The following is a 24,795-nucleotide window of genomic DNA, read 5'->3' on the forward strand; positions in this document are numbered from 1 at the left end:
AAAGTGGCAGAGAGTCCTTGTTTTGTGAGAGACTTTGTAGAAGTCTGTCAGCATGTGAAGTAATTAATTCCCTCTTTCCTGAAAAAAAACATTTAGGGGGTAAAACCCAGGGTATAGCCAAGAGATGCAGCGTGTGATTATATATGGGGCTGTCTATTTCCCCTTTCAGCTTACTGTGGAGGGGGTCATCATGTTGCCGTTAGTGAATATTGGCTTAACTCTTGGCAGGGGAGATACCTTCCTCCCCCTAAGTATCTGCTTGACTGACTTCACCTCCTTCAGATCTCTGCTCAAGTTCACCTTCTCAGAGAGCCCACCCACCCTGCCCACCATTTTTAAGAGAGTACCTTATGCCTTGCCACTCCCCAGCCTACTGATTCCCTTTTCTCTGTTTCTCTCATCTGTGGCTCTTTTTGCCTCCTAGACATGCTTTACTATTTTCACTTAGTTATTATGTTTATTGTTTCTTGTCCCTTGTTTCCATACCAAGAAGAGTGTAGGTCATACCGCAGATGCTCGGTGAATATTTATGGAATGAAAGAGCGAGAGCCGGTGGGTTTCTGAGGCTTGAGCGGTGTCAGAATTGCGTAGACAGATGCTTTCAGAGGAATGTAGTGAAGATAAAGGAGACAGACGTTCATACGTTTTCTTTCTTCCTGTAACTCGCGGTAGCTTTTTCCAGTGTTCAGGGTGTTTGGAACCTGTTGAGTAAACCCTTTCTGGAAGTGATTTGTGAAGGTCCTCGTGTCACCCGTTTCTACTTCATGCTTCTCGGCAGACACGTTTACAAATATGGAAATTGCTGTTATCACCAGAAGAGGTTCCAAAGTGGCATGCATGCGCATATATGTATATATACATATGTATATATATGCATCTTTCTTTATGAGATGGAACATGTTTTGAGCGCTAATTATGCACCGTCAGTGAACACATGTCGGGTCCACAGCACAGGTTGAACTTCCCCGTCTGCGTTGTTCAGAGGTGCCGAACATCCCCACTCGGTGCGACCTCCTGTCTGCCAGATTTGTGGGGGATCCAGCACAGACAATGAATGTGGGAATTTGGACCAACCCCACGGCATGCAGAGGGTGGGGTGTCTCCTCTGAGAAATGGAGTTTATCCTGCCAAGCAGTTAGGCTGCCTGTTCTATCTTCCCTAGAAACTGGAAGGTTTCACTTTGATTGCTTGAGATTATGTGGAATCTTTTCTGAGGGTTTTTGAGAGACAGTGTGACGGGATTACCACCCATGTAAGGTTTAACCCTTTCTGCCTTGGGGGAGAATTCCCACTCAGAGAGCCAGTGGCATTGCGATCAGTCAGCCGTGTTGAACAGGGCTTGGGGGGAGGGGTGGGGGAAAGCACTTGGACACGGAGTGCTCATTTACTGAAATTGACTTGCCTCCTCAAGGAGAACCCTGGAAATTCAAAAGCCCGATTCCAGAATTTTCTCCTGATTCCGGTAAAGGAAACCTGCTACTTAACTAATAACAGTCACTTACACAAGGCACATCACTTTTTTGAATTCTTTGTTTTCTTCCCTGTAAAATGAGGCCTTTGCTCATTGGTAATCTCTAATAGTTTGTGATTCTGTGGTCAGTCCGGCTTTGGAATGATTTCTCCCTCATCAAAGAGGTTTATTTGACTAATTTATGGTTTATAATGGTGGCATGCTGAATTTGAGTGCCAGACGGGCTCACTGTAGTATTCCCTGGGCTCTCCATCCAGTAAATCAAAGTTTGTTGAGTGATAACTGTTTTTGTCTTCCCCCCCTTAACTAACAACTGTGACTGGAATTTAATATAAGGGCTATTACTTTTGCACATTTTTTCCTTTTTTTTTTTAAGGTTAGAAGTCAACGTTGCCGTCTGAGTGAGACTCCAGCTGAAAAAAAACATGTTGTGAGGAAAATCGAAACTTTAAATGATTCACTTGTTGGATCACTTCTGACTTAAGTGTTTACGGGACTAAAAACTAAGATAGATTATCATGATGTGGGTGGTGCTGTAATCTGTAAAAGTAACACAATATATGCATGTTTGGACAAAAGGCCCCAGTACTCTAATAACCAGTTATTATACATCTAGCCTAAGCAGTCAGAGAAAATGGATCAAACCAAGGTTTCCCATCTAATTAATTACTTCCCAGTCTATATCTTCATTCTGTTAGCCTTACAGCAGCCTTCCTACATATTGAAAAGGTAGCTGGGGAGGATGGGTAGTAGACATGTAATCTGATGGGATATTAGGGATGTTATTGTTTGGGGTAGTAGTGGTATTATTGGTGGGGGTGAGAGGGATGGTATATTGGTGGGGGTAGTGGGGAATCTATTTTTTTCCCCCGGCTTTATTGAGATAAAAATGACAAATAACACTGTGTAAATTTAAGGTGTACATGATGATTCAACATACCTACATATTGTGAAGTCGTTGCCACATTAAGGTTAATTAACACATCCATAGTTACTTTTTTTAGTGGTGTGAACATTAACATCTATTCTCTTAGCAAATTTCAATTATACAATATGTATTGTTAACAATAGTCATCATGGCGTGCATTGCATTCCCAGAATGTATTAATCTTATAACCCTAAATCTGTACTCTTTGACCCCCACCTCCCTGTTTCTCCTGCCCCACCCCCAGCCCCTGGTAACCACCATTCTACTCTGTTTCTGTGAGTTTGACTTATTTAGATTTCATGTATAAGTTATACAGTATTGGTCTTCTTCTGCCTGACTTATTTCACTTAACATCATGCCCTCGAGGTCCTGATCCATGTTGTTGCAAATGGTAGGATTTACTTCTTGTTAATGGTTGAGCAACAGTCCATCATTTACATGTATCACATTTTTTTTAAATAGGGATGTTATTGGCGGCAGAGATAGGGATGTTATTGGTGGAGGCAGTAAGATGTGGGGTGATAAGGGTATTATTGAGCAGAAGGCAAAGAAGTTTTTATAAAGAAAGCATCTTCAGAGAGAAAAAGGTTGGGGTATGGAGAACACAGGGAGTGGAAGTCAAAAGAAAATACCTGAAAAGATGGGAAAACTTTAAAAGAAAATGTTTAAATATATTCCTGGTAGAAAGAAAGTTAGCTTTTGATGGAACTCATTATCATTCAGTTGGTGTAGAAACTTTATTTCAATGACTTCCCATTTTGAATGAGAGATGTAGCTGCTACTCTGTCTACCTTCTGGGACGCTCCCCAGAAGGCAATGGAAGATTCTCTTTATGACACCTGAAGAATAACACAGAAGGATTTTTTTCCCCTAAGCCTCACGCTTAGCAGAGGTCTCTACAACCCCTTCTCACTCTGACAGTGCCTGGGAATGTGGGCATTATTCTGTGTCACTCTTGAATAGTAAAACATCATCATGCATTCACATTCTGCACATTTGTAACTTGCGATAAACAAGAACTGAGCTCGTGTTTATCTACAGGTTTGCTCAGCCAATTAATAATGTAAGGCACACCACAGGGACCAGGCTCACCTCCGAGTACCTGCTAGTTCCAGCAGTTTGGAGACATCATCACAAACTGCGAAGCTAATTACAAACTCTTCTTACCTTTCGATTAAAGCGTATCCCTCAAGGCCCACTCCTTGGAAGTATTCATGTTATCCTTGTTTACATTTCTGTATATTTGAGAGTGCTGCTAACTGCATCCTTTATAAAGGATGTGGATTTGACTTTAAGAAATTACTAGAGTCTGGTATCTTCCCATGGGTATGAGTTAGTGAGCCTTGCTGTATTTTAAGAGGATGTCTATTGCTGTGTAATGACTATCCTAAACAACAACAGTCTTTTATTTTGCTCACAAATCTACAACTTGGGCAGGATTCGGCAGAGGTAACTAATCTTTGTTCCACGTGGTCTGAACTGGGGCAGCTTCACGTGGCTGGGCGGATCCACTTTCAATATGGCACACTCACGTGACTGACAAGTTGTTGCTGGCTACAGGCCTCTCCACAGACTCGGGGGCTTCCTCAAAACATGACGGCTGGGTCCTAAGAACAAGCATCCCAAGAGCACAAGGTGGACATTCATGGAACTTTTATACCAGGCCTCAGAAGTTATATAGCACCCTTTTTACCTTACTCATTGGTCAAAACCATCACAGCAGCCCACACTGGTTCAAGTAGAGGGACATAGACTCTGCTTCTTGGTGGGGGAGTGGTACGGTCCTAGCAGACCATTTAGAATGTGAAATCCAGTTGTGGCCATCTTTGGAACATACAGTCTGCCACATACATGAATTTGAACATGCTATGTTCATTTACAGTTCATTCTACTGGGAGAGAACTCTGAGACCATGCTAAGGCAAATATGGAATACATAAAAAATAAAAAAAGGCGAATTGAGTATCGAATATAAGGGCTATTGGACATTGAAAATAATCTTTAAGTGTAATTCTCAATAGTCGTGAATGCAAAACCCTGCCCCCCCAAAATAAATCCTATTTGTTACTCAAAGAGATCACATACCTTCATGAGGTCTGAAACTCCCTCAAATCATTTCCATCTTCCCAAAGAACTGTCTGGAGTTCTCCAGGGTATTTACAAAGGAACAATAAAACATTCATTTCTTTAGCACATTGTAATGAGAACCATCCCCAAGTACTTAGTTTAACTGCTCTGTTTACCATGGGCGTTTCAAATGCCATTAGGACCGTGTTATATTTTTGTTGGTCTGAAGTCATGGGAATAGAAAAGGTTTTTTTGTTTTGTTTTGTTTTGTTTTTAAACCAAGAGGTAAAACCAGGATAGCACTGGTCCAACGATACCATTTCAACATTTCGTTAAAGTGCCTTTCATCAGTGTTTTGGAGGCCTGTATAAATCAGGGAATGGTGGTGGGGGGGATCACAAATACTGGATGTTAAAGCAGCATGGTGTGAAGGGAAACATCTGCTCTTGGTTAAAGTTCTTTAAACTTACGTTCTTTTGCCTCAATCATTTAACTGTGGTGCTGAGATTTGAGTTCCATCAAGACTCTAAAACTGGTTTTCCAGAACATTCTCAGGACTCTTAATAAGCCCTTAAGGTTCTTTGCTCCACGCCTGTAATTCCAGGGTCTCTGGTATTAACCAAAGTATAAAAACTAGGGTTGTCAACCTCAGCAGCTCCAGGATTCTGAATTCTAGCTGTTTTGTTTCATTTTAAGGAAATGCATGGTCTTGTGTTAGGTAGTTCCTTTAAGAAAGAAGGCCCCAAGGAATGCCCAGTTATGGGGCATTTTTTACCTTGATAAGAAGTACTGATATGAACAAATTGTTTATTGCTGTATATTTTCTTTTGCCTAAGGGGAAGATTGACCTGGTTTGTTAAGAGATGGACTAGAAACCCAAGGGACTACAAATTATTTTAACAGTTGGCTTTCTTAAGATGTACCCCTGGACCTGCAGCCCCTTAATTTTTCTAGGCTTCAGGTTTTTTTCACTGTTAAAGTGAGATGAGTAGCAAATGATGTGCAGATTTTCAAAATCTCAATTGTTATTTGCAAAACATTATTGGCCCCAGATGGATCGTTCCTGAAATCGTAGAGTCATAGACCTATTCCACTTAGAAGTAACCTCAGATGCTGCAAATTTCATCTGTTTCCTATTCTTCCCTTTAATAGACATTTATTGAGGACTTACAAGGTACCAACAACTGTTTCAGATACTGGAGACATTGTAGGGAACAAAATAGACAACATTCCTGACTTCACAGAGTTCTCATTCAACTGGGAAAGATAAAGGTTAATAAGGAAACAGGTGGAAGTAAGTGATATGATGAAAATTAAGGAAAGAGATATGTTGAAGCGTGACCAGGTGACCATTTTTAGACTGGGATTTCAGGTAGGGCCATAAATGGGGAGAGAGGACCCTGGTAAGCAAGAAGAAACCAGTCATGGGGGGTTTGGGTGAAACAGCCTCCCAAACAGAGGGATCTGCTTAGACCATGAAGGGAACGAACTTTGAATGGTAAAAGAACAAAGGCTCTTCAAGGAGGAGGGGCGTGAACAAGGTGTGGGGGATGCCCCCTAGGGGGAGAACAGGAGCGCTGGCTAGGGGTGGATGGAGGGATCACAGGTCAGCCCAGGGTCTACTCATGGTCTAGATGGACGATGTTGAGCCTTCCTTGTTGTGACCCTGAGTTGATGGGATGGATCTGACATGGTGGGAGGGGCCAGGCAAAGAAAGCCAAAGGTGTAATAGCAGGAGAGTGATGGAAGAAGCAGACCACATATTGGGCAGGGAAGGATGAGAGAGAGCAGTCATGGGAGTCTGTTTTAAAGCACCTTTCTGGGTCTTCACTGCTGGTCGTGTTTAACTAGGTGGCCATATGCCTCAGTCTCCTTAGACCCTGTCATTACAGCATTATTATTAATAGTTCTACCTTTTGCTTTCAAAATGTCCTTGTTTGGGTGATTACCAATGGTTTAAGACTCCTGTGGTGTCTGGCCTTTTAGTCAACAGACTGTTGTCTCTACTTCTGGTCTCCCATCTACCTCTCACTCACATCCTTCCCAGGCAAGCGTAGCTCTTATGACCTTTCTCACAAGCTCTGCAGTGACTCCCAGGCCTTCAACCACTCTTTTTGCCTCCTGTCTGCTCACTTCTATTACTACCACCCCCCACCTCAATTCATACCATCCTGTGGACAGATAAATTTTCCTCAGGAGAAACCTGATTGTTTGACTGCTGCTCTGACCCCATGATGGCACCTCATTGCTTACAGAGTAAAAAGTCCAGACTCTAAAGATTCAACAGTCTTCATGATCTAGCCCTGGTATTTCATAATACGGGTTAGAGTATAGGATAGAGTATAGACAATATAATGCTGACCAGTATAATAGGTAGGAATATGGAGTCTGGAACCAAACTGCCTAGGTTTGAATCCTACTTGCCATTTACTGGCTGTGTGCCCTTGGGCAAGCTGTGCAACCTCTCTGTGCCTCAGTTTTCTGATCTGTAACATGGTTATCCCCATCCCCCCCAAAAGAAAATCTACTATTACTGTTATTAATGGATTAAACGAGTTAACCTCTATCTGGCCCTTAAAATAGTCTGCAGCACATAGTGAGTGTCCAATAAATATAAGCTTTTGTGATTATGGATTTTCTGTGCAGGCATACTGAGCATTTGTTCTCCTCTACGTAACTTATGACACTTTCTTACCTCTTCATGTTGCTAACCTTTGTTTCAGTAATCCAGCCAGAAGACTTCCATGGGAGCCACCCAGCTCTACCCTGGCCAGAGCTGACTGGCCCAGAAGTGGACACCTCATCTGAGCTGGGCCAATCAGAGCCCTTCTCTGGGATCTTTTGCAGTGTGTAACCAGGAAGTTTGGGCATTCTATCTCCAGTGGCTAGGCTGAGTTTTCTGTAAGCAGAAAACTCGGAAGTTGGCAATGATCCTATTTCCTGCCACATGGAGAAAATTTGTCCTAAATAAGAAAGAAGGATGATGCTAACAAAGAAAAGTAGGGGCAAAACTTGGAGAAAGTTTCCTGACTGTGCTGAAGACACTGGCTCTAGGTCTTCCGTAGGTCCAGCTCTGGCCCTTCCCTACTGTCCACTTGGCTGCTACGTGAGGTACCACTGAGTCATTCCTCACATATTGGCCTTTCTTTGTTTACCTCCCCTTTGCATCTTTGATTGAGACTTTTGACAGGTTGGGGTCTTCTAGTGGGTTGGTTTTCAGGTGGCACCAATAGCTAATTGAAGATCTTTGAGGAATAGGAGTTAAACAGCACACCCTCTCCGTTCTACTGATTTATAACTCCCACGCACTACACTTTTAATGAATTATGAAATTATAGGTACACTCTGAATTAAAGAACTAAGTCAGTTAACACAGATAATGAGGACCAATAAAACTCCTTTTGTCAGAAATGCCGGCTCTGAAGAGAGTTACCAAAGGATGGATCTGTTCTCTACTGTCACCAGGATGCTGGGTTCCACCTCTTCCTTTTGTTTTTTAAGGAGTTTGTAGTTTTCCAAGTTCTTTCAGCATTTTCTGAGCTCCCCATCAAGTCACCTGTAGTAGCAGAGGAGAATAAAGCAGTATCTCTTCCCTGCAATCCCAGCCCCACCAGGGATTTAAGGGCAAGCCGTGGCCCTTCAAACTGAGCAATAGACAGTTTGAGAAGGATTGACCATGTTAATTCTTCAGAGTCTCTAAGTTACCCCTTGGATCAAATTAAACTGAGAGCGCAGGGATGCCTGTTTGGCTCACTATTGCGTCCCCTGCTCCTAGTGCCTAGCACATAGTAAGGTACTGAGGTATGGAATGAATGAATGGGTATTTTTTTTTTCTTATAGACAGTATATAGTCGGGTCTTGATTTTTTTTTCTTTTTATTAACATATAATGTATTATTTGTTCGGGGGTACAGGTCTGTGATTCATCAGTCTTGTGTAATTCACAGCGCTCACCATAGCACATTCCCTCCCCAATGTCCATCACCCAGCCACCCATCCCTCCCACCCCCTCCACTCCAGCAAACCTCAGTCTGTTTCCTGAGATTAAGAGTCTCTTATGGTTTGTCTCCCTCTCTGGTTTCATCTTGTTTTATTTTTATCACCTTCCCCTATGATCCTCTGCCTTGTTTCTCAAATTCTACATATCAGTAAGATCATATGATAATTGTCTTACTCTGACTGACTTATTTCGCTTAGCATAATACCCTCTAGTTCCATCCACATAGTTGCAAATGGCAAGATTTCTTTTTTCATGGCTGCATAATATTCCATTGTGTGTGTGTGTGTGTGTGTGTGTATCACATATATATCACATCTTCTTTATCCATTCATCTGTTGATGGACATCTAGGCTCTTTCCGTAGTTTGGCTATTGTGGACATTGCTGCTATAAACATTGGGGTTCACGTGCCCCTTCGGATCACTACATCTGTATCTTTGGGGTAAATACCCAGTAGAGCAATTGCTGGATCATATGGTAGCTCTATTTTCAGCTTTTTAAGGAACCTCCATATTATTTTCCAGAGCGGCTGCACAAGCTTGCATTCCCACCAACAGTGTAGGAGGGTTCCCCTTTCTCTGCATCCTCGCCAACATCTGTCGTTTCCTGACTTGTTAATTTTAGCCATTCTGACTGGTGTGAGGAAGTATCTCTTTGTGGTTTTGATTTGGATTTCCCTGATGCCGAGCGATGTTGAGCACTTTTTCATGTGTCTGTTGGCCATTTGGATGTCTTCTTTGGAAAAATGTCTGTTCATGTCTTCTGCCCATTTCTTGATTGGATTCTTTGTTCTTTGGGTGTTGAGTTTGATAAGTTCTTTATAGATTTTGGATACTAGCCCTTTATCTGATACGTCATTTGCAAATATCTTCTCCCATTCTGTCGGTTGTCTTTTGGTTTTGTTGACTGTTTCTTTTGCTGTGCAAAAGCTTTTTATCTTGATGAAGTCCCAAGAGTTCATTTTTGCCCTTGCTTCCCTTGCCTTTTGGCGATGGAAGAAGTTGCTTCGGCTGAGGTCAAAGAGGTTGCTGCCTGTGTTCTCCTTTAGGATGTTGATGGACTCCTGTCTCACATTGAGGTCTTTCAACCATTTGGAGTCTATTTTTGTGTGTGGTGTAAGGAAATGGTCCCGTTTCATTCTTCTGCATGTGGCTGTCCAATTTTCCCACCACCATTTGTTGAAGAGACTGTCTTTTTTCCATTGGACATTCTTTCCTGCTTTGTCAAAGATGAGTTGACCGTAGAGTTGAGGGTCCATTTCTGGGCTCTCTGTTCTGTTCCATTGATCTATATGCCTGTTTTTGTGCCAGTACCGTACTGTCTTGATGATTATAGCTTTGCAGAGATCTTGAAGTTCAGAAAATTGTGATGCCACCAGCTTTGCTTTTCTTTTTCAAATTTCCTCTGGCTATTCGTGGTCTTTTCTGGTTCCATACAAATTTTAGGATTATTTGTTCCATTTCTTTGAAAAAAGTTGATGGTAATTTGATAGGGATTGCATTAAATGTTTAGATTGCTCTAAGTAGCATAGACATTTTCATAATATTTGTTCTTCCAATCCATGAGCATGGAATGTTTTTCCATTTCTTTGTGTCTTCCTCAATTTCTTTCATGAGTATTCTGTAGTTTTCTGAGTACAGATTCTTTCCCTCTTTGGTTAGATTTATTCTTAGATACCTTATGGTTTTGGGTGCAATTGTAAATTGGATCGATTCCTTAATTTCTCTTTCTTCTGTCTTGTTGTTGGTATATAGAAATGCAACTGATTTCTGTGCATTGATTTTTATATCCTACCTCTTTACTAAATTCCTGTATGAGTTGTAGCAGTTCTGGGTGGAGTATTTTGGGTTTTCCACATAAAGTATCCTATCATCTGCAAAGTGTGAGAGTTTGACTTCTTTGCCGATTTGAATGCCTTTATTTCTTGTTATTGTCTGATTGCTGAGGCTAGGACCTCTTGTACTATGTTGAATAGTAGTGGTGATAGTGGACATCCCTGCCATGTCCCTGACCTTAGGCGGAAAGCTCTCAGTTTTTCCATGAATGGGTATTATTAACCTCATTTTATAAATGAGGGAACTGAAGTTCAGATAGATCCTCTGGCTTAACCAGTCACATCGCTAGTGAGTGGCAGACTTGGATCTGAAGCTGTAGGTCTCAGATTCCTTGTCCAGAGCTCATTCTAAGACCTCCCCCTCCCAGTCATTAAAGGAGAAAACCACAATACCAGCAGATTTATATGATAATGGCGCTAAACTCCCAGCAGTGCTTAGTAAAGGTTTCAATTCCTAAAGCTAAATGTTAACAGATAAGAATACTAAGGGCATTGGGCGCCTGGGTGGCTCAGTTGTTAAGCATCTGCCTTCGGCTCAGGTCATGATCCCAGGGTCCTGGGATCGAGCCCGGCATCGGGCTGCCTGCTCCATGGGAAGCCTGCTTCTCCCTCTCCCACTCCCCTGCTTGTGTTCCCTCTCTCACTGTGTCTCTCTCTGTCAAATAAATAAATAAATAAATCTTAAAAAAAAAAAATACTAAGGGCATTTTCAGACTTGAGCTAAAATCCGTGTTATTTTTGAACCGTTCTTTTCAGAAAGCTGTACAAGAGTTTAGGTGACAAAAGATGAGAAGGGTTGTGTGCATATGATAAAATATTCACCGTAAAGACTCATGTGTAACCATGGAACTCAGAACAGCATTTTTGTGCCTGTTCTTGACATAAGTGCATGCCTCTCTAGGTTCCCTTTATATTTCATAAATCCCTGAAGACATTAAAATGTCAGCTGTCACAGAATGGTGGCCCATGAGTTATGGGGGAGGGTCAAAGTGGGCAGCGGTCTGGTGTAGGGTAAATGTGTGTGTGTGTGTGTGTGTGTGTGTGTGTGTGTGAGAGAGAGTCTTAGTCTTTTCCCTATGTTTTATGCCTCTGAAGTCATTGCTGAAAACTCTGTTTCTATTATTCAGTATTTTAGATAATTTATTATGCTCATAATAATATTTATTATTACATGATAATAGAAATACTCTGTATCTTCACTGTCCAGTAATATGGTCACTAGCCACAAGTGGCTATTGGACACTTGAAATGTGACTAGTGTGCCTGAGGAACTGAACTTTTCATTTAATTTTATTTGAATTAATTTAAATTTAGTCACACCTGGCTAATAGCTGCCATATTGGACGGCTCAGCTCTATATCTTTTAAAAGTCTGTGAGTTTCTGACTTCCAGCATCAATGAGCTAATGAGTTATGAGAATTCCATTGAGTTCATCATAGAGTTAGAAACTGCCTATAACTTGCAGACCTTAACTCTACCAGTTAAGGATTTACCTTCCCTCACCTCAAAATGTGGTGGGGCAATTTCCTTTACCTGGACAATAGTGGCCACTGGTAACCTTCTTGCCATACTTCAGCCTCTCCGCCGGGACCTTGAATCAATGGCAGATTAAGTCCTAGTGGTCTTGTTTCTATTTAGGGCACACGCTCTCTCCCTGCCTTTTGGGAGCTCCTGGCCATCTCTTCATTTCACACCAAGTCAGGTTTCGAGTTAGAGTCCTTTATCAGTCTGCCCTGTGCTCCTATACCCCTCCTTCCCTTTCCCTGTTTTCCTACTATATTAGTCAGAATTCTCTGGAGAAACAGACCTAATGGGATTGTCTATCTATTGATTGATGTATCTGTAGAGAGAGATACTGAGATTGAAAGTGATTGGTTTTAAGGATTGTGGGAACTGGCAAGTCCCAAACCTGCAGAGCTGTCTGGCCAGCTCGAGGCTCAGGTAAGTGTGATGCTGCAGTCTTGAGTCTGAAGGTTGTAAACTCAGGCAGATTTTCTAGGTTGTTGTCTACAAGCAGAATTCCTCTTCGGGAAAAACTCAGTCTTTGCTCTTAAGGCCTTCCACTGATTGAGGGAGGCCCATCCACACTATGGAGGGCAATCTGCTTTACTCAAAGTCAGTTAATTAAGATGTTAATCACATCTTTAAAATATCTCTATAGAAGCATCTAGACTAGTGTTGACCAAGCAACTGGTTGCTATAGTTTAGCCATTTGACACATAAAATTAACCACAACACCTTTTTCACTAGATTCTGACAAAATGGTCTCTGACTGACTCTGACACTTCATGCATGCCATCTAGTATGGCCTGTGGGCACTCCGGTTCCTACTGACCCGTCAGCAGGAGCCTGTTCTCCTTTCTTCATGTTACAGATAGCTTTCATTTCTACAAAATCCAACCCATGTTCCATTTCTCTGTAACTGGTTTCACCCTGACTGATACATGTCCTCTAAAACATAAACCCATGTACTAGACAGAGTGCAGGTATCCCCCACTTTTCGAGAGTTCATGTTATGCCATGTCTCTTTTGCAAAAACCTACCTTTGTACCTGTTTTCACCAAGTGGAAGAAATCCAATGAGGATTTTTGCTTTTATGAAAAACGGCAAAAAGCAAAACTACTTTGTTTTGCAGTAAACCATCATAGAGGCGGGGCGCCTGGGTGGCTCAGTTGGTTAAGCGACTGCCTTCGGCTCAGGTCATGATCCTGGAGTCCCTGGATCGAGTCCCGCATCGGGCTCCCTGCTCGGCAGGGAGTCTGCTTCTCCCTCTGACCCTCCCCCCTCTCATGTGCTTTCTCTCATTCTCTCTCTCTCTCAAATAAATAAATAAATAAATCTTAAAAAAAAAAAAGTTATTATAAAACCATCATAGAGGCAACATGTACCCCAGACAGTAACAGTGGCCCCACCAGTCTCCTTCCCCAGAAGCTACACTCGCATCTCAGCCTCCAGCCTCCATAACTTTGAGCTATGTCTGTGAGCATCTGTGCTTTATCTCCATTTATTTTGTGCATCTATTAGCGAAATGTGTCCTAAGGTATCAGAATAGCTTAAGAGAGGTTATTTTTTGGGGTCTGGGACTGCTCAAAATTTTTTTCCATGGAAATTAATGGTAATTGCTTCTTCACTTTATGCCGTTTTGGCTGACAAAAATTTTCATAGAAGCACACTATTTTCAGATAGTAGGGAAAACCTGTGTATATTTGAACTTTAGCAGCAGGTATCCATTTTGAAAGCAGAGTAGACAATACAGCTTAGATTTTCTGGGACTAGTCCAAGGTCATGTTGTTATTTTTCATGAAAGTGATTCTTTAAATATATAACCAGGGACATCAGTGTGGCTCAGTTGGTTAAGCAGCTGCCTTTGGCTCAGGTCATGATCTCGGGGTCCTAATCGAGCCCCATGTGGGGCTCCCTGCTCAGCAGGGAGTCTGCTTCTCCCTCTCTCTCTGCTCCTCTGCCCCCCGGCTCATGATCTCTCTCTCTCTCTCTCTCAAATAAATAAAATCTTTTAAAAATATGTGTAACCAAAGAAGCTCTAATTTTTTATAACGAGTTGAGACTTTTCATAAAAATAAATTTTTTAAAAAGAAAAAAATCTTTTTCACATCATAATCTCTGATTTTAGGTTGGGAAAATAGAGTTACTATGAAATTTGTGCTTATTCATTACAGAGCAGTTGGGTGAAGTCTTGGATCAGTTGAAAATGGTCTTATTTCGTTTTTGCTGCCTAAACCAGTAGTATACTCCTGTAAGTGTCAGGGGTGTGGTGGTTCTTAAATGCAGCAGAAATAAGAAGGCGGGTGCAGGTGTATTTCAGTTTACACTGGTATCAAACTGAGCATCTCGGCACAGGTCAGATTACATAAAGTAGAAAGAGTGGTACAGTTGAAGGAGCATTGGGTTGGATTTAGGATACTGAGCTGAATCTGGACTTTGCCTTGTGATTAGCCCTGGGTAGTTCAACAAGTCACATAACTGTCCCAGAGCCAGTTTCCTCTTCCATTAGGTATTATTTGGGGCATAAGATCATGCATTTTAATAAAAGTTCTTTCTGGAAGAGTTGTACAATGTTGACAGTTACTGTTTTAATAATCACAGTTGTTAGAGAAATTGTGCCCGTCTGCAGGGAATTCCATAACGAGGTGACTTGGGTGTTCATGATTTGGTCTTCTGTATTGATTTGACTCCATGCTCATGAAGACCTGGTGTAGCTTGGAGGAATGGCAGTGTCCAGCAGCAGAGAATGAGGCCTGAGGTAAATTGATTTTAGATGTATGGAGAATGGAGGAGGGATTCCAGAAACACTGGGGGATAAATCTGGCAGGGTGTGGTGAGCAGATAACACAGGGTTAGAGAAAAGCAAGAGCTAAGGAAGACATTTGTGGCTCCAGTTTGAGAGATGAGGGTGGTGGTGGACCCAACAGCTATGATCATCGGTTGTGTAGGTGTGAACTCCAGAGGAAAGTCACAGTTGGGGAGTCCAGATTTGGGAATAATTGACACATGACTAGTGGCTAAACCCAAGTGAGTAGAGGAGGTCACCACAGGGAGTATAGGGTGAGGAGAGGTGAGGAGAGGTGGCTGAGGGTGAACCCCGACAAATGGCAGCTGGTGCCCCGCATTAGTACGCTCAGGAGATTTGCTCAATAAAGGCTGTGAATGAACAAATGAATGAATGAGTGAATGAGAAACAAACAAGGATCCATTTAACAAAAACAGTCAAATGACCTTAAGAGAGAAAAAGAGAAAGTGCTGTACTAGAGTTAGAAGAGTCAAAGCCCTTAAGGGTCTAGCCAAATATTGATCTTTATAAAATCTAAATGCGGTTCCTCTGGTTAAAAAGGACTACTCCCCCTTTCTGGTAAACAATTTGGCAGCCTGTATCAAGCCTCTGAAAAGTTAATATCTCTTGACCCATTAATTCCTCTTCCAGGAATCCACCCAAAGGAAGTAAGCAGAACTGCAAAGATTTATGCATATTTGCATACATTTCATATTCCTGAGACATGAGTTTCTCTGGAAGGCTTGGGATGGAGGTGGGAGGGAGGCATTTAACTTTGGCATCTTTTTAAAAGTTTTGATATTGTATAGTAGTATGGTGCAGGATACAAAATTCTCATTAGTGTTTAAGATAAAAGATGAGCATTCAAAGAAATCTTGTGCTTTGCCCTCAGACCTCCATGCTCTGCTCTTGGAGTTACTACAGTGGGAAAGTTGAAGAATATGCTGGCCTGCAGGGTGAAGTCACAGCCTTTGTTGGCATGCCATTCAATGACATCCACGATATGGCCCTTCTGATTTCCAGTCCCCACCCCCCACTCCTGGCTTCTCTTGCAATGATCCAGATATATTCGTGTATAGAAGTTACTTCAGTACATCAGGCTGTTGCATACCATCAAGTTTTGCCCATGATGATCCTTCTTTCTCTTTACCTGCATTGCCCTTTCTTTCACCTATCTGGCGAACTCCTATTCATCCTTCAAAACCTCCTGCAGATTTGGTCCCTAAATAGGTTTTGCCTAGCACAGTATTTTGGAAAAAAAAATTGAATTTGACTGTCTAAGGTGAAGCATACACACTCCAATTCTGTCACACTCCTCACCTCTTCCTGTTGTATTACATTATTTCATTTGTTACAGTCCTGACCTGTCAGAAACTTTTCAGCCTCCCCTTCAGGCAGAAATAATCACTGTCATTTCTATGCCTTTATATCCATTACTATATTTATCATTCTCTATGAGAACTTTGTGGAGTATTTACTTTTTTCAATTTTAAAAGTAATATGCATACTCATTAGATAAATTTTGAAAAATTACACACGAATAGAAATATTACATAGTTGTCATGATATTGTGTCTATAAAGTTTAGAATCTTGGTTTTTTTAATATAACATTATAAAAATAAGCATTTTTGTGCCATGTTGGTATAATTGTTTTTAAAGTTTGTTTATAATAATTGGCTGAATATTCTTGAGAGTTGGGATTCCTATTTTGTACCCACAGCACCTAAGTACAATGTTAGTCTGGGCCAGTGTAGGAACTTAATACAGTGTGTTGAATTCGGGAGCTGAAAAATTCAGCAGTCTCCACCCCTACCTTTAAGGAGGTCATTCTGGGAGAGGAGACATACATATTCACTCATTGTTTAGTGTATTCATTCATTCCACAGATACTTACTCTATGTCAGACATCGTTCTCGCACTAGGGACACAGCAGTGCACAAAACTCTTCCTGTGTGAAATGTGTATTCTAGAATACTGATTCCCAAATTTGGGGTGCATTGGAATCACCTGAAGCCTTGCTAAAACATAAGTCTCTGGGCCCTACCCTCATGTCATGATCGTGATATGATCCAGAAATATACTGTGCTAGGCAAAAACCTATTTGGGGACCAAATCTGAAGGAGGTTTTGATTCAGGGTTTCTGAGTCAGTGAGGCCTGAGAATTTGCATTTTTAACAAGCTCCCAGGTGAGGCTGAGCTGATGTGCTAATATGGGACCCCACTCTGGGAACCCCTGGCATAGAGGATAAGTTTGAGGTATAGTAGCTCCAAGGAAGATGGTTGTCCAGTTAGTTGTGGGAGAAGGGCACATGTCTGATTCCAGTTTCAAGTCCCAGTAAAGAAGGAGAGGACTGGGATAATACCCTGTGTCCAGAGTCCTCATCTCCTTACTCTGGATGACTGTCAGCAGTCTCTGCAGGATCACGGAAGCCTGGGATCGATAAGGAGAGGGGGTAGAGCAACAGTGACGGTCAGGAGTACCTTCTCTCCTTCCCCACCCCTGCCAAATATAACGTCTAATCTTCAGAGCAACTGCAAGAGAAGTATGATTCCCCCACCCCATTTTATGGGTGAGAAAACTGAGGCCTAGAAAGTTACATAATATACTCTGGTTCCAGAGTCTCACACCTGGAGCTCCAAGCCAGGCCTTTTCTGCCTTCAAACCCCATAACTCAGGTTGAGACTGGCCTATTGTCGAGCCCTCGGTGGGACCAGCTTTTAAAAATGCTTCAGTAGTCAGAGGCGTCTTGTCTGTGGTGAGACACGCATAGCAGGGGCTGGTTGCAAGTGGGCCAGGTGCTGACAGTGTTGCGGTTGAGGAAGGAGAGAGCCACACTGGAGTGTAGGGGCCTGACAACTGAAACAGAGGTCTGCAGCTTGCGGGGAGAGAGCTCACTGTCCTTCCTGTAGGAGCTACATCTGGAAATTATTAATAGTATTTTCTCACATATGAAAATTTGTGGCCGTTAGGTTTCGTTCACTTTTACTACAGGTTTAGTGCCTTGAGAATTTGCATAACGTGTGCAAAACTTTAAAAAGCCCATTTCCAAACCCCTTCTGAAGAAGCGTAGGCAAGTCAGGTGTGAAATAATTCACAGATTTAGGGTGCCTGGGTGCCTCAGTTGGTTTAAGTGACTGCCTTTGGCTCAGGTCATGATCCTGGAGTCCCTGGATCGAGTCCCGCATCGGGCTCCCTGCTCGGCGGGGAGTCTGCTTCTCCTTCCTGACCCTCCCCCCTCTCATGTGCTCGCTATCTCTCATTCTCTCTCTCTCTCAAATAAATAAATAAAATCTTTTTAAAAATTTTCAAAAAAATTCACAGATTTAGAAATTTTAAGATGAGAAAAAAGCCACCTCCGTCCCCTGCGGTGGGCATGGGAGGAGTCAGCGCTAAGGTGGCCCAGTTCCCCAGCGCTGACGTTCGCCCGCGCCTGCGCAGCTATGCACGACTCCCTGGATCGCCTCACTTTAGCTCCGTCCCTGTGCTGCAGCCTCAGGTCCTTGCCGTCGGTCAAGGGTTAAGAGTATGTAAGTGGGGCGCCTGGGTGGCTCAGTCGTTCAGCGTCTGCCGTCGGCTCAGGTCGCGATCCCAGGATCCTGGGATCGAGCCCCGCATCGGGCTCCCTGCTCAGCGGGGAGCCTGCTTCTCCCTCTCCCACTCGCCCTGCTTGTGTTCCTGCTCTCACTATCTCTCTCTGTCAAATAAATAAATAAAATCTTAAAAAAAAAAAAAAAGAGTATATAAGTGATGTAAGAAAAATGTCTCTTCATTTTCTGTAAAACTGAGGAAGGCACATTTTATTCCATGGTTCTACAAGAGTCCTACAACAAATTTCTCTGTTCCTCACCAGCAAATCATGCTTCTCTCTTAGGGACCTCACATGTTTCCTCATTTCATTTGTGATTCTTAAGATCCATCGCTTTGCCTATGTTGCCAGGAAGCTCAGAGCAAGGCTTCGTAGACAGTAGCTCAGCCTCCCTTAAACTAAGGCTCTTGGACAGTAATTATCTCCCCCTCTTTCCTTTTGAAAACTTTTGTTACCTGTGTCTTCTTTCAGAAGCTTTCCAAAACAATTTCTAAAAGTAGGTGGGTATCACAGATTAATGGGCGAAAAATGAATTTTCAGAATGGAAAGGGGTTTGTTTCATGGAAAGTTTCTTTTTTGTAATGGTCTTTGAAGAATTAAACAGAAGAATTTATGGAAAATGCCTAGTACAGTGCCTGGGACATAGCAGGTCTGCACTAGATGGTAATTCCTACTATTGTTGTCATTATTTCTAGCACAGGCTAGACTTTATAGAAAGACTGGACTGTACATTTGTAATTGCTCTAGATTGCTTTCCAGAATGTGTAGTGTTGAACTGAAATGACCTTTAGCTTAAAGTTAGGGCGGTTCATCCAAGGAGGGCTGCCTTGGCTTGCTTGTCTCTTAGAGTAGCTCCATGAGGGCGTTTCTTACTAATTCTCAAATGACGGTGGATGACCACTGCAGAAGCCTCAAGATTTTCTGAGCTCATCAACTCGGGGGTTGGTGACTAAGACTTATATAACTGAGGTCTTCACTTTCTGATTTATCTGTAAAATGACCTGAGCATCCTCCCCCGGAAAGTCCCCTAAAGCCGATTTCCTAGTTTGGGCTGGCTCTTGCTTGATTTTATTAGGCTCTTACTTTCCATTTTTCTTTCCCTTGCGACTATTAAATTCAGTTGCCTGGGGGTATTTGTCAGGGAGGGACGAGTTAAAGTGCCTTCGTACTCTGCGTGGCCGTTAGCCCCCCCATCTCAGGGGCTCAGGAAGTGAGAAGCAAGTTACCTGCGACTGAGACTGGATGGTGTGTACCATGGCTGGAGAGTCACGAGTCTGCCCAAGCAACACCTGAGGGCCCAGCGTGGTTTTCGAGTGCCTTTGGCTGAGGCGGAGAGCACCACGGAGCAGGTGTCGGTCAGATTTCCCCACTGTGGGGAACGTGCACACCAGCTTTCACACAGTGGTGATTTTCCCCACCTCCGCCCTTCTCTGCCAAAACAATTGTTTAAAAGAGGAAGCTCTTTGGGTCATAAAATATCATCTGGTAGTTAGTATATGGCTATATAGACCTACTGGATTATACAGTAGCCTGATTGGCAGGAAGTAGGTGATTCATCAGAAAAAAAAAATAATAATGAAAAAAATAAACTTACCAAAATGAACTTCCTCTTTCAAACTTTGTTCCAACTCATCCTTTAGAACCTTCTTGCAGCCCCTTAGAAAAAAAATAACCAGTAGGGGACTAATGCAGTATTTCGAAGAGATGTAATCTCAGCCCTGTCTCACCACATGCTTCATAGTTAAAAAGAGCAAGCCCCATGCTGTCTGTCCCGAGTGGGGCCAGGCTTAGGGTGTGGCCACTGCCTACAGGGGACTTGGAGCATCTGCCACCTTGAGAGATTTCATGTTCAGACGCAAGTATCCACAGAGGCCTTCAGCGAGGTGTTTTGGATGTTGCACATGTCCCCCTTTGATAGAACATCCCATTCACGCGGTCCCCTTCATTTTGTTTGCCTCACAGGTCCAGGAGGCTGCGAGTCAGGGCCTGAAATTCGTCGGTGTCATACCTCAGTACGGTTGCCCTGTGAAGTCAGCAGGCAGCAGGCCCCAAGAAGACACCAGAGCTGCGGAAAAGGAGCCGGGCAGGTGCGGGGATGACAAGGACGCAGGCGCTCCGGCAGGGACAGACAGCGGCCAGGAGCCAGGCCAGGGCCCCAGAGGGGAGACGCCCATTGCCGAGCAACCCAGCTTGCCCCCCGGAGAAGGGGACGGTGCAGAATGGTCTCCACACAGGATGAGCAAAGCTCTGGATGGGCCGGATGGTGACCTGTTGGAAGTGCGTGAGGAGCCACTCTCGGGAAGTAAGTATGTCAGCACAGGGGCTTTTGACCCACTTACAGAGAGGCTAACAGCTTTCCAGTAATCCCCATGGCATTTTAGGAAAAAGAAATGGAATGAGAGTGTACAGACAGCAGTCCATCCCGCAGGAGAAACTGGATTTGTCTGGGCCTCCTGACTGATGGCTTACCGCCATCGTGACTTCCGGGACAGCAGAACCACATGAAATTGACTTCACATATGAAGTGGATTCTAGAACTTGAGGGGTTTTATCCCCACACTCTTGCACTGCCCTCAAACAACCTCGCTCTTAGCACAGGAAGCGTTCATGTGCCAGGCACCAATGCAGAACCTGTGCTCCACTTCTGGTACATTTACTTTGAGTATCTCCCTAAAGAGAGAAATCAAGAAAGACAGTTTTGAGGACGAATTGTGCAGGAAACTGGTGATTCAACTCACTAGGCTGTAAAGAACCAGATTTCACGAGTGTGTCTAGTTGACGGATCAGCACTGTGGAGAGAACATGGCCAGGGAGAGGCCCCCGAGATGTGAATCCTCTTACATTGTAACAGCCGCTAGAGCATGCACGTTAGGATGGCAGTTCCAGATAACAATACAACAACGATGATAGTAGCCAGCAGTTACTGGTACTTCCTGCGTCCCAGGCCCTGCACCAGGAAGCACTTCACATGACTGATCTCTTAGTTCTCTCTATAGCACTGTGATGTGGGTCTGCTGTGGTATCGTTGCCCATTTTACAGCTGAGTAGACTGAGGCTTGGAGAGTAAATCTTCACCCAGGCTGGAAACTGGCAGAGCTGGTCTGTGAGCCCAGCTGCCTTAACCACCATCCATTATACCTCTCTACTCGGTCTCCCGTGTGTGAGATGCTCATAGACTAACAAGATTTACTGAGGCCCTCAGTTTATGGTGAGTGAAGTTTCTGTCCATTTCCCTGTAATTCCCTTTCCTCATCTTTCTCTGGAAGAATCTAGCATCCAGCTATTTCCTTAGAGTCGGGCACTCGTATGAGCTTCGTGGCCTCTTCCAGCCTTTGGAAGGTGCACAAGCAACAAGACTGCCAAGAGATCCCCAGGCCTTGAGAGGCCTTTCTCCTTAGCCTTAATCTTCCTGGTTAATGTTATTATTCACTTACTGATTCTTGAAATTGCCTCTTATTTATTTATTTATCTGAGAGAGAGAGAGGATAGGGGGAGGAGTGAGGGAGAGGGACAAGTCGACTTCTTGCTGAGCATGGAACCTGACGTAGGGCTCGATCCCACAACCCTGAGATTATGACCTAAGCTGAGATCAAGACTTGGTTGCTTAACCGACTGAGCCACCCAGGGGATCCAAAATTAGCCTCTTATTAATGATGAGGAACAGTTTATGCTTTGAGGATAGAAAAGAAGGTGGAACAGTTTCTTTTGTTATATTAGGTCAGTACTTCCTGAAAAGGAAACTGTGGGATGGTTCATTCTGGGCTTCTTTACAAAGTTGATTTAGAGGGGGAGATTGGCACGGCCTCCATTCTGGGCTATATTATGACTGTTGTTTAATCAAGGTCTGGATCCCTCTTAAATATGTACTGAAGTGTAAAATGTCTCATTTTACACTGTTTGAGGTGGACTTCTGCTCCCTCCAGAGTAGCTGAGACCCTGTGTGTGCCTCCTGATGCATGTCTAAGTCTTATCCCAGAAACTTGCATCTTGTCATTGGTGTTGGGCTGGATGTGTTGCTCTGAATCCCCAGAAGGAAGATAGGCCTCCTTGGAGGAGCGTGCAAGGATGAAGGTTCAGGGCAGGCATAGGCCCTCCAGGAGAAAAAGGCAGGAGTCATTGAGAGGCAGGTAGCACTGTGGTTAAGAACCTAGACTCTGGGGGCACCTGGGTGGCTCAGTCGGTTAAGTGTCCGCCTTCAGCTCAGGTCGTGATCCTGGGGTCCCAGGATCCAGCCCCGGGTCGGGCTCCCCTGCTTCTCCCTCTCCCTCTCCCACCTGCTGGTGCTCTCTCTTTCTCTCCCTCTCCCTCTCAATAAACTTTAAGAATCTAGACTCCACTTATATCGATTCCATTTGCCACCTTCTACCTAGGCAGTCTTGGGCAAGTTACCCTCCTGTGCTTCAGTTTCTTACCCTGGTAAATAGAGACGGAACAATAGTTTCTTGTTGAAAGGTTAAGTGAGGGGTACATTTAAGGCACTCAGCACTGCTTGACTCTAAGTGTGAACTGTTTTTATTTCAGGTCTCTGAAATTTTGGCAGCTCGTTGCTATCCTTTATTCCTCGCTGCGTGGCATAAATGAGCCTTTGGACTTGTTTCATCAGTTCATGAACACACAGGCATTACTGGTGCAAATACATGCCTTGAGGGGGATGGGCAGACAGCAGTCACGATGGTGGCATCTCTCTGGGTGAACCGGTCTAAGTTCTTCCGATGTGCCATCTTGATGGTGCCTCACAACAGCTTTATGATGGCGGATGTGATTATTAAGCCCGTTTCGCAGATAAGGAAAATCACCTTCCATGCCCTTATGTAGTGAAATTTTATCTCCTAGCTTGAGCATCCAGCCTCCCGAAGGCCGGACAGGCAGGGGCCCTGTCAGCATTGATCATGGCCTTCACCTGACCCCAGCTTCTCTCCTAAATCTCTTTCCTGAGAAGTCTTACCATTTCCTTGCACCATCACCCTGCCCCCCGCATCCCCCCAGCTTCACCTCCCTGCTGCTTGCTCAGCTTTCAGCTTGCCTTTCTCTCAGGGCCCCCTAAGGAGGGTGAAGTGTTTTTACTCCTCTTTCTGCCAGGTGGGCTTAAATAGGCAATCACAGCAAGACAATTAAAAAAAATCCAGAGGGAGTCTCCCTCTTTCCCCCTCCTTCCCCTCGTTTAATTTATTTCCTTTATAGGAGGCCTAGGGGAGCCGGGTCTAGGCTGCAACTGCTCACATAGGGCTCGCCAGCGAATTCGCCATCCAGACACAGGGCATGCGGGCCCTCCCCAACCCCGTGGGCTCTTGAACGGCCGCTCTGATCCAGAGGTTATGTTCTCCTTGCCCACGCAGGTCCCTCTGGAGACCCATCATGTGGTTCTCTTCCTGATCATTGACTTATTTCCTGGTCCTGGAGAATTTCCTGAGGGTTCAGTGTCCTTGCTGCACAGGGATCCGCTGAGCTGGTGCAGGGACAGCCCGGGGCCCCACTCCTGGACGCTGCCCTTCCCACATTTGCCCCTGCCTTATGGTGAACACACAGCACCCCCAGCAGCTCTGCTCAGAAGAGCACAAATGGCCCCTTGTGATGCATTTCTGTTGATGGGAGCATGCTTTCTTCATCTGTAATGAACAGGCCAGGTGGGGAAGGCCTGTGCAGGGAAAGGTTCAGAAGGCGCCCCAGATGTCCACCTGTCACTTCTCTCCTGGCCTGCAACATTCCTGTCTGTCCTTCCCTCAGCGTCTCTGTTGCGACATCTTCAGTCAGAGAAACAAGGAGGCCAGAAAGGTCCACACAAATTCAGATTGTTCTCACTGTCACTGAAATAATTATCAAACATCTTCCAAGCGCTGCCCTTCCTATCCTGTGCCTAGTCACTTAAAATGCTTAGAAATGCCAGCCAGAAACCTGAGCCAGTGACCTCAGTTGTATTTTATTCAGTAGGCCTTCCTGGCAGCCAGCTAACTGTGTGTGTGGGGGGAGGAGGTGTCCTCCTGAGTGTGGCCTTTCTGATATGTGGCCCCCCTCCCGCGCTGGGCCAGCGCCCTCCCCTCCCTGTGCCCCCAGGATGGTTCTACCCTGTGGTTCTGCCTCCTCCCGGATCTGCCACCTGCCACCATCTTTCTGGCCTTTCAGTCAGTCCATTATCAAAGAGCTGTTGAGCTCCCAGCTGTGGGCAGCAGCTCCTGCTTTCTGTGTACTGATGAAATTAGCCTCTTGTTAGATTTGGGAACAGCGCAAGGTTTAGGGTTGGAAAGACTCTTGGCTTTGCCACTTTCCAGCTTGTGATGCCTGGGGGATCCGCTTAAGGTTTCTGGGCATAGAACCGATGTGGCCCCTCGCGTGGGCTGGGAGAATCACATCAGATGGTGGAGGTGAAAGTGCCCGATGGCTACCGCTGTCCTTGCCAGGGGATTCCCGTGGAGCCCTGCGTATGCCGTGGTTCCCCTACTTTGTCCTCACAAACAGGCCCCACCCAGGCCCAGATGTGCCTTGCTGGTCGTACCCGCGCCTGACAGAAGTCTGAAGCAGTTTCTCTCAGATTCAGGAATCTGGATGGGCTCCAGGCCCTTCTGCCCTCTTGTCCCACCACAGAGCCCACAGCCCTGCTTCCCAGTGCAAACCTTTCATCTGAGCC

At 44.3% G+C, this 24,795-nt stretch overlaps 1 protein-coding gene across 2 annotated transcripts in view; it reads left to right on the forward strand.

Moving 5' to 3' along the window:
- The window catches only part of RFTN1 (raftlin, lipid raft linker 1), a 195,024-nt gene that overhangs the window by 116,865 nt on the left and 53,364 nt on the right, over positions 1 to 24,795 (forward strand). For both annotated transcript variants that reach the window (XM_034994118.1, XM_034994108.1), the window contains exon 5: positions 20,136 to 20,475. In XM_034994118.1, the coding sequence (XP_034850009.1) occupies positions 20,136 to 20,475 (340 nt within the window). The remainder of the gene's footprint in view (positions 1 to 20,135; positions 20,476 to 24,795) is intronic.

This window comes from Mirounga leonina, unplaced genomic scaffold (assembly GCF_011800145.1).
Source record: "Mirounga leonina isolate KUSES-001 unplaced genomic scaffold, KU_Mleo_1.0 Mir_115, whole genome shotgun sequence".
NCBI lineage: Eukaryota > Metazoa > Chordata > Mammalia > Carnivora > Phocidae > Mirounga > Mirounga leonina.